Source organism: Vitis riparia, chromosome 8, assembly GCF_004353265.1.
Source record: "Vitis riparia cultivar Riparia Gloire de Montpellier isolate 1030 chromosome 8, EGFV_Vit.rip_1.0, whole genome shotgun sequence".
In the NCBI taxonomy this organism is placed as follows: Eukaryota; Viridiplantae; Streptophyta; class Magnoliopsida; order Vitales; family Vitaceae; genus Vitis; species Vitis riparia.
In genome coordinates this window covers 18,765,097-18,775,659 of record NC_048438.1, presented here as the reverse complement: position 1 = coordinate 18,775,659, position 10,563 = coordinate 18,765,097, and the positions used below count along the sequence as shown (strand labels likewise).

Here is a 10,563-nt window from a genome sequence, read left to right as displayed (position 1 = left end):
TTTTATGAAAAACGTAAATTGTAAATTCAATTTATATAATGTAAACTAAATTTAAATTACATCTTAATAAAAATAAAAATAATTTTTAATTATAAATAATTTAAAATAAAATATGAATATTTATAATAAATAAAACCAAAAATTATATTTTTTTTATAAATATTATAAAATACATAGATATTAACATTAATTGTGTTTATTTTATTAAAAATAAATAATAATTATTCAAAATTAATAACTATTAATACCATTTTATTTTAAATGAATATAACAACAAACAAAAATTAAAATTTTAAGGTATAAATAAGCCCAAATTTTCCTTATATGCATACATTTATTATTAGAAGTTGAAATTCTATATTATTTTATTTAATCTATAATTAATTAGTCCATTTTTTGAATTTCAAATTATTATTAAAAAAACATAAGATTTATTAAAGAATTTAAAGCATTTCTTATTTCTATTATTTTTTATAGTCAATATATATATATATATATATATATATATATATATATATATATATATATATATATATATATATATATTGGAAAGAACAATTTTTATTTATATATAATGGGAAGAACAATTTTTATTTCACTTTGTTTTTTAAAAATTGTTTATAAAAACCAAGGAAATAATGGTATAAATTTTTAAAAAATCATTAAATCACACACACAAATATGTTTTTTAATATTTAGTAAAAAAAAACTCTAAAGGATTTTTAAAAATGAGAATAAAAAGTTATTTTAAACTATATATGATGTGATATTTAAAAATAAATAAAAATATAAAATTATTTTAAACATAGTAAACATTATAGACAATTTCTATTTTTTTCCATTATTGTTTTTATTTCCATTTTACTTGTGCATCAAAACACGATAATTTGAATTACCAAATTCATTTATATTCAAAAGGAAACATGAATGAAAATAAAATATTAATTATTACTCCTTATTCTCTCGTACCAAAAAGAGCCTGTATTTAATGCATGGATGAAGAGTTATCTCATCTGAATATTTTTTTTATAGTATAGTCTTCATATATACCTAGAGTCAATTTTATATATTCTTCTACTTAAACCTTCATTTTTAATTGATAAATAAAAATTCAATTATAGGATAAAAAATTATTACGACATAATTGAATAGGCATTAAAGGTGAAAATTTTATTTCTCTCAGTTTTTTCATTTGAAAATAATTATAAAATAAGCTTTACAATTATGTGTATTCGGTTTCCTTCTTTATAATTTAGTATTTATCTTTTTAATATACGTGATTAAAAAGTCAATCTTCACGTTCTAAATTCATTAAGCATAAAAAGAGAAAGTTTTTTTTCCTTGCTATTTTAAATAAAAAAACATTAATGGTTTATATCTCCAAGTTTTTTTTTATAAAGGCAAAAAAAATAAAGATTTATTTGGTAACTATTTTTAAATTTTAAAAAATAGTTTTTAAGAATAATTTTTGAAAATTGTTATATGATGTTTTGTAAAACAAAAATTTGTTTGAAAACTTAAAATGTTTTTAATATTTTTAAATGTTAGTGTTTTATTTTTAATTATTTTACATATTTATAATTATTTTTTAAAATAACTCTCGTAAAACAAGCGAAAATAATAAAAAAAAACAGTTAAAAAAATTATTTGAAAACACCAAATTTTATATTTTTAATAGAAAACAAAAAACTAAAAAACAAATTTTGATTGTCAAATGTTTTTTTTTTTTTTTTTTTTTGTAAAAAACAAAAAATTATTATTGAATATAATTACCAAACAAACCCTCCTAAATATTGGACATAGAAGCAAAATTTTTTAGTTAAGGCTAAATGAAATTTTATTGAATTTTTCTTCTCTCTCAATATATATATATATATATATATATATATATATATATATTAATCATGAAATTCAATAAAGTTAATTTAGACTCAGTGAGAAAGAAGTCCTGGTTTTGTGGTTGTTTATGTTGACGAAAATTGGATACAATGGAGAAAAGAAACACTCTCACACACTCACTTTGATACAATGAAACTCTCAAAGATACAAAATAAGAAGAACAAGAAGAAGAACACAAGAAAGGCTCAAACAAGTTCTTGGAACTTTGTCCAAAGACTCTATTTCCTCCCACCTCTAGAAATCTTTAGGGAACTAATGGAAATAGTCTTGGGATTGATCAAGCCTTTTCACTTTTCTGCATAAGATTTCAAAAGAAGAAAAGTCATATATATAGCACTCTTAGGGTTGAAAAAAGGTTACAAGGATGAGAAAAAACCCATTGTCTTCCTCAATCTCTTCATATTTGTAACATTCAAAAATTAAATCATATGTTTAATTCACACATTAAACATGATTTAATCTCAAATGTGTAACTCTCTTACACTTAACCTCTTAAGCTTTGTAAAGTTACAAAGATGAGAAGACTCATTGTCTTCCTTAACCTTTCAAGTTTTGTAACATTTCAAAACTTAATCATATGTGTAAATACCTCTTAAGTTTTGTAAAGTTACAAAGATGAGAAGACTCATTGTCTTCCTTAACCTTTCAAGTTTTGTAACATTTCAAAACTTAATCATGTGTTTAATTCACACTTTAAAAGTGTAACCCTTCTTACACTTTTATTTTCAAAGGTTATTTTTTCAAAAGTGTAACTCTTCTTACACTTTATTTTTAACCAACAATATATATATTTATATAAATATAACAATCCCCCACTTGGTTAAAAATAAACATCAACCCTTATAACCTTAACAGTGAAAATGCATAAAATAAAATATCTTTCGATTTGAATTTTACCTTAGTGTAATTGTCACAAAGCTCCGTTGAAATCCCAGGTTGCTTGTAGCATTGAACCAGTTATTCCTTGTAACGAAACCGGTAACAACACACACACTTCCACTAACCACACGAGTGCCCATTATTTTCTTGCTTAGCACTTTTATGGCCATGTGCTCAATCCATTCATGAACTTTCTTGAAAGAAACTCTAACTCTCATGAGAGGCGGCACCACCCCTAAGTTCACATAGGTGAAATTCTTCCAGCATCCTTGTTACCTTTAAGATGCTTGTCACACATAGACTGAATTTCATTAAAAGCTTTAAGCTTAACCCTCCAACGGTAACAACCAGCATTAATCATCACGGATGGAACTCACATGTTCTAATGCTGCCACAACCCACTTATCAATGACTTGTTTTTACCCATTGAACTTAAGACTAGTCATTTCTTAGTATTAAGTTGGGTTACCATCATTGGTGAGTTTTATTTAAGGAGTTTTAGTCCCATCCCTCTAGATGTTATCCTTACTAAATCTCTTGTAAGAGGTTTAGTAAAAGGATCCGCCAAGTTTCCACTTGACCTCACAAATGAGATTGAGATGATTCCATTTTGAATCAATTGTCTCACATAATCATGTCTAATGCTTATATGTCTAGACTTCCCATTGTACACTCCACTGTACGCACGAGCTAGAGTGGCTTGACTGTCACAATGTATCGACACTGTTGACACATTATTTGCAGTAAAAGGGATGTCCATCATGAGATCCCTAAGCCACTCAGCTTCTTTTCCAGTTGCAGCTAGAGCTATAAACTCTGCCTCCATGGTTGAGTGTGATATACAAGTCTGTTTCTTGGATCCCCAAGAGACAGCCCCACCACCAAGTGTAAAAACCCAACCTGTGGTAGATAAATTATCTCCCACACTCGATATCCAGCTTGCATCTGAATACCCTTCAAGTATAGCAGGAAACTTTGAATATTGGAGGCTTAGTTCTTTGGTATTCTTTAGGTAACCAAGAACTCTACCAATAGCTTTCCAATGTTCCACGCTTGGATTGCTAGTAAACCTACTTAGTTTACTAACTGCAAATGAAATGTCAGCCCTAGTACACTGAGCAGCATACATAAGACTTCCAATTGCACTTGCATACTCAAGTTGAGCCACCGATCTACCATCATTCTTTTCAAGTTTTATACTTGAATCAAATGGAGTATTAGCATTTTTAATCTTGAGATGACTAAATTTGCTAACTACTTTCTCAATATAGTGGGTTTGGTTCAAAGCATAACCCACACTATTTCTTTTCACTTTGATACCCAATATAGTATCAACTTCTCCAAGATCTTTCATCTTGAAGGTTGAGGATAGAAACCTTTTCGTTTCTATTATTCCTTTCATGTCATCACTCAAGATTAACATGTCATCCACATATAGACACACTATGACCATATAGTCATCACAAGTCTTAGAATATAAGCACTTGTCCGCATTGTTGTGTCTAAATCCATCCGAAAGAATAGCATGATCAAATTTTTCGTGCCATTGTTTGGGAGCTTGTTTTAAACCATATAATGATTTGACAAGCTTACACACTTTGTTTTCATTCCCTAGTAGAACAAAACCTTCCGGTTGTTCCATGTAGACCTCCTCATTGAGATTCCCATTCAAGAATGCCGTTTTGACATCCATTTGATGAACAAATAGATTATGAATTGATGCCAAAGCAAACAATATCCTAATCGATGTTGTTCTAGCCACCGGCGCATAGGTATCAAAATAATCAATACCTTCTCTTTGTTTAAACCCCTTAGCTACTAATCTAGCCTTAAAGGTTTGAATCATACCATCAGTGTGATATTTCCTTCGAAATACCCACTTGCACCCTATTGGTTTAGATCCTGGTGGAAGGTCTACCAATTCCCATGTTTGGTTGGACATAATTGAATCCATTTCATCATTGATGGCCTCTTTCCAAAAAGCAACATCTCTAGAAGCCATAGCTTCTTTGTATGTTTTGGGATCCTCCTCTATTTGAAGTACTATAGGAATTTTTCTTATAATATCTTCTCTATTTCCTTCTACTAAGTAAAAGGAAATTCTTTGAGAATCAATCTCATCCGATCCCAACACTTTCTCTTTTCTAGCTCTTTGGCTTTTCCGAGGCACAATGGGTTGCTCAACAACCTTTGAAGGTGTCTCCTCTTGAGACTCTCCAACACTAGTAGGCACTTGAGAATTGCTATCACTCAACAAATTCTCAAGAACTCTACTTCTCTTGATTCAATTATCACATTAGACTCCAAGTCTAATAGCCTATAAGCTTTGCTATTTGAGGCATAGCCTACAAATGCACACTTAATGGCTCTTGGACCCAATTTTGTTTTATTTGGATCCGTTTTCTTGCAATAAGCAAGACACCCCCACACTTTGAAGTAACCTATATTAGGCTTCCTTCCTTTCCATAACTCATATGGAGATATCTCATTTTTCTTCATAGGAATTCTATTCAAAATATGGCAAGCAGTCAATAAAGCTTCACCCCACAAATTGAAATTCAATTTAGCATGCAATAACATAGCATTCACCATTTCCAAGAATGTTCTATTCTTTCTCTCCGCTATGCCATTGTGTTGAGGTGTATAGGGTGCGGTGCACTCATGTATTATGCCATATTCTTCACAAAAAGAATTGAATTCACTAGAGAAATATTCACCACCTCTATCACTTCTAAGCACCTTAATATTTTTTCCTAGTTGATTTTCAACTTCGGCTTTGTAAACTTTAAAGGCATTGAAAGTTTCACTTTTGTTTTTCAACAAAAACACATAGGTAAATCTAGAACAATCATCTATGAATGTAAGAAAATACCTATTTCCACCTCTTGTTAACATGCCATTAAGTTCACAAAGATCACTATGTATTAAATCAAGCAAATTAGATGATCTCTCAACACTATGAAAAGGCTTTTTAATCATCTTTGATTTAACACATATTTCACACTTTTCAAATTTCTTGGTATCACAAGCAATCAAACCACATTTCACAATCCTTTTAATAGTGCTTAAACCAACATGTGCAAGCCTATTATGCCACAAAAGTAAAGAATTTGAATCACACATATAAGCGGAAGTAGAAGCCATTTTATAGGTATTGTCATTGGTACAAAGTTTGATCATCCCATCACAAGAATACCCCTTTCCCACAAAGTTCCCCGATTTGGATAAAATTAGCTTACCGGATTCAAACACCGCTTTGATACCCGGTTTGCCAAGCAAATCCCCACTAACCAAATTTTTATTCATATCGGGGACATACAATACATTTGTAAGGGTAACCTTTTTGCCGGAGGTAAAAACAACTTCAATAGTGCCCTTGCCAAACACCTTGGATCTTCCTTCATTGCCCATTTGAACCTCTTGATCTCCCTTTGCATCTTCAAAGGTCTTGAAAAGAGATTTGTCATAGGTAACATGAATTGTGGCACAAGTATCATACCACCATCCTTGCACCTTTCCTTGGACAACGCACACTTCGCTTAGTGTTGCAATGATCTCCTCATCAATTGCATTCACCACAGCCCCTTTTTGGTCCTTTCGGAACCTACACTCCCTAGCATAATGCCCGGGTTTTCCACACACAAAACAAGGACCTTTCTTGCCCTTAAATTGCTCTTGATTTTTCTTGGGGCTCATATAATTTCCGGAATTCCTTTTGACGTTGTTATTTTTACCTCTAGGATGATTGGCCTTTGAAATCGCATTGGCTTTGTTAGTCCCACCATTGGACTCTTCCACCATTTTGTCTCTTGATCTCGATTCTTCCTCAATGCGAAGATGTTTTTGAATCTCCTCCAAGGAGTAATCTTCGCTCTTGTGGAGAATCCTCTTCCGGTAACCTTTCCAACTTGATGGTAATTTAGCCACAATAGCACCAACTTGGAAGGCCTCCGGAAGTTCAATTTTGAGAACTTTCAACTTATTCACAATTACTTGCAACTCATGAATTTGTGGTAAGAGAGGCTTTTCATCAAAAAATTTGAAATCTATGTATTGAGAAATAAGAAACTTTTTGGTACCTTCTTCCTCGGCTTTGTACTTGTTTTCAAGAGCCTCCCAAATCTCCCTCGCGGAATTGGTGTTGGTGTAGAGATCATATAGCCTATCGGATAAGGCGTTCAAAATATGACCCCTACATATGAGCTCATCCTCCTCCCTCTTCTTCCTTGCCGCCACCACTTGAGGTGTGTCATTTTCCTTTGGTTCCGGTAACGGTGCCAAGGTAGGATCAAGGATGTAGAAAATCTTGAGTGCTGTGAGAAGGAATCTCACCTTGTCTTGCCACCTAGTGAAGTTGGAACCATCAAAACGATCCAACCTCACAAGGTCTTGGTTCATAATCTTGATAGTCTCTCCTTCCATTGTGAATAGAGTCTTTGATTGTTGACGAAAATTGGATACAATGGAGAAAAGAAACACTCTCACACACTCACTTTGATACAATGAAACTCTCAAAGATACAAAATAAGAAGAACAAGAAGAAGAACACAAGAAAGGCTCAAACAAGTTCTTGGAACTTTGTCCAAAGACTCTATTTCCTCCCACCTCTAGAAATCTTTAGGGAACTAATGGAAATAGTCTTGGGATTGATCAAGCCTTTTCACTTTTCTGCATAAGATTTCAAAAGAAGAAAAGTCATATATATAGCACTCTTAGGGTTGAAAAAAGGTTACAAGGATGAGAAAAAACCCATTGTCTTCCTCAATCTCTTCATATTTGTAACATTCAAAAATTAAATCATATGTTTAATTCACACATTAAACATGATTTAATCTCAAATGTGTAACTCTCTTACACTTAACCTCTTAAGCTTTGTAAAGTTACAAAGATGAGAAGACTCATTGTCTTCCTTAACCTTTCAAGTTTTGTAACATTTCAAAACTTAATCATATGTGTAAATACCTCTTAAGTTTTGTAAAGTTACAAAGATGAGAAGACTCATTGTCTTCCTTAACCTTTCAAGTTTTGTAACATTTCAAAACTTAATCATGTGTTTAATTCACACTTTAAAAGTGTAACCCTTCTTACACTTTTATTTTCAAAGGTTATTTTTTCAAAAGTGTAACTCTTCTTACACTTTATTTTTAACCAACAATATATATATTTATATAAATATAACAGTTTAGATGGTAAAAGTCTACTTGAAAATTTTCCATATTAATGAAGGAGTAATTTTTCTATTTAAGCATGGGTGTATGCCTATATCAATCAGTGCCGCTCAATCCACTTTCATCCAGGCAAAAGCTAGCTGTCAGAACTAAGATCAAGTGATGGAAACTCGAGTTCTTCTCTTCTTGACTCTGGTTTCCGTTTCTTTCGTATGTATGTTTTTATTGATGATTCAGTCTCATCTCTGATTGTTGAATCTTCAAACAATGCATTTTAATTTATTACTGGAAATTCTTGTTTTCTTTCAGGGGTTCATTCAGCCACGTTCACTTTCAAAAATCAGTGTCCGTACACGGTCTGGCCAGCAACTTTAACCGGTGCCGGCTCGCAGTTATCATCGACGGGATTCGAGTTAGCATCGGGAGCTTCATCTTCTCTTGACGTTCTCGCTCCATGGTCCGGTCGATTCTGGGCCAGAACCCTTTGCTCCACGGACTCTACCGGAAAATTTGCTTGCGCCACCGCAGACTGTGCCTCTAATCAAGTGTCATGCAACGGAGCCGGTGCAATCCCACCGGCCTCCCTAATAGAGCTAACTATCGCAGCTAATGGCGGACAAGACTTTTACGACGTGAGTCTGGTGGACGGATTCAACTTACCGCTTTCAGTGACCCCACAAGGTGGGTCTGGGGATTGCAATACCACAAGTTGCCCGGCAAATGTGAACTCTGCTTGCCCGTCGGACCTGGCTATGAAGGGGTCAGATGGGAGTGTGATTGGTTGTAAGAGTGCTTGTTTGGTCTTTAATCAGCCACAGTACTGTTGCACCGGCCAATATGCTACGCCGGAGACTTGCCTGCCCACCGACTATTCTCGGTTCTTCAAGAGTCAGTGCAGCCAGGCTTATAGTTATGCTTATGATGACAAATCCAGCACTTTTACCTGCTTTGGTGGGCCTAATTACCTTATCACGTTCTGTCCGTGACGTGTACAAGCTCAGATCACTTATCACAAAAAATAATTACTTGCCTTCTTCCGTAGATATAAAATATCTTCTCGTGCTGGTCTTCTATTAATTTCTAGTGTTTCAAATTACTTAAATTCATATACATTAACACATAATGCGGTTTTATAACTTCTAAATTTTAAATCCACGTTGAGAGCATGGTATTGATTTTAGAATACATTTTTTTTTATCTTTTTAATATTTAAATTATAAAATTTTTTAAGTGTTAAAAATAATAAAAATACTTTATAAAATTATTATTAAACTTTGACAGTAATCCTATAGAATATTTTTAAGCGAAAAAATATATTTGAAAACAAAATGGTTATTTAGTAAAATTTATAAAACAATTATAAAAATCTAAAAAATTACTTATAATATTAAAAGAAATCATTTAATTTGATAAGTGATCGTCCTAAAAATATTTTTAATGAAAATACTTATATTAAAAACTCATTAAATGAAAACACTGTGAAATGCAATTTTATGAAATGTTTTTATACTTTAAAATTATCATTTAAAAGTCAAAACACAATTCATATTTAAGAAAAAAAAAAAAAAGGAAAACAAAAACATTTTTAAAAAACAAATTGGAAACATAAATTTTAATAGTAATTACTTTTAGTTTATTAATTATTATTATTATTGCAATAATTAAATGTAGAAAGTAAACATTATTCTAAAAATACTCTAAATTACAATGAAAAGTCATATTCAACATGAAACCTTATTTTACAAATAGTTCTAAAAAATTTAGGGTCATAATGATTTTTTAAAACAGCTTTCTATTATATATAAAAAAAAATACAAAAAATACAATTGACAACCAAAAAAAATTTATATTTTATATTTTTAAGAATAGAAAATAAAGTGTTTTTAGATAATATTTTTTAATTATTTTAATTATTTTTTATGACTATTTTAAGAAATAATTATACACGTGTAAAATAATTAGAAATAAAACACTAAATATAAAAAATATTTTAATATATACTTAAAAATATTAAAAATATATTTAAAACATTTTAAGTTTCTAAACAAACTTTTATTTATAAAAATTTTAAAACAATTTTCAAATACTATTTTTTAAATTATAGTTATTTTCCAAAATAGTTATCAAACACACTCATTACCTCATTGCCATTTTGAATTTGATGGTCAAAGTCAACAATAATCTTTAATCATACTATTTATATTTGGAATGAGAAGTTATATTTAATTACGACTTTATGCCAATTTATATTTAGTTGTTATAATTAAAGACAATGTCTATCTCTCCGGATTTGTGTTTTATAATGTTTTGTTATTAATTTCGTAGTATACAATTTTTCTTTAAGTTTTTGAGGTTCTTTCTAACAAAAAGACATTTTTTAATATTTAGTAAAGGTAGTTTTTAATAGCAATCAGTCTTAGAAGGAAAGTTTAATAAAATAAATAAATATAATTTATGTAGCAAAGTAAATATAGTACACTTTATATTTAATTATTTTTCATATTTATATGATTTTTTTAAATGAATTTCATAAATTTAATAAAAACAGTTAAAAATAATTAAAATATATTTAAAAAATACATATTTTTTGAACAAATTTTCAAAAATATATTTCATG

General features: G+C 30.4%; 1 protein-coding gene across 1 annotated transcript; it reads left to right on the top strand.

Annotated features, from left to right (window-relative positions):
* The first annotated feature begins 8,069 nt into the window (after positions 1 to 8,069).
* Positions 8,070 to 8,936, top strand: LOC117919545 (thaumatin-like protein 1). Its single transcript, XM_034836704.1, has 2 exons — positions 8,070 to 8,160; positions 8,256 to 8,936. The coding sequence occupies exons 1-2, from the start codon at positions 8,109 to 8,111 to the stop codon at positions 8,930 to 8,932; spliced, it is 729 nt and encodes a 242-aa protein (XP_034692595.1). The 5' UTR covers positions 8,070 to 8,108; the 3' UTR covers positions 8,933 to 8,936.
* Positions 8,937 to 10,563: the final 1,627 nt, after the last annotated feature.

Coding starts and splice junctions, on each gene's coding strand:
- LOC117919545 (XM_034836704.1), top strand. CDS start 8,109: ATGGAAACTCGAGTTCTTCTCTTCTTGACTCTGGTTTCCGTTTCTTTC. Junction 8,161..8,255: donor GGTTTCCGTTTCTTTCGTAT/GTATGTTTTTAT, acceptor GTTTTCTTTCAG/GGGTTCATTCAGCCACGTTC.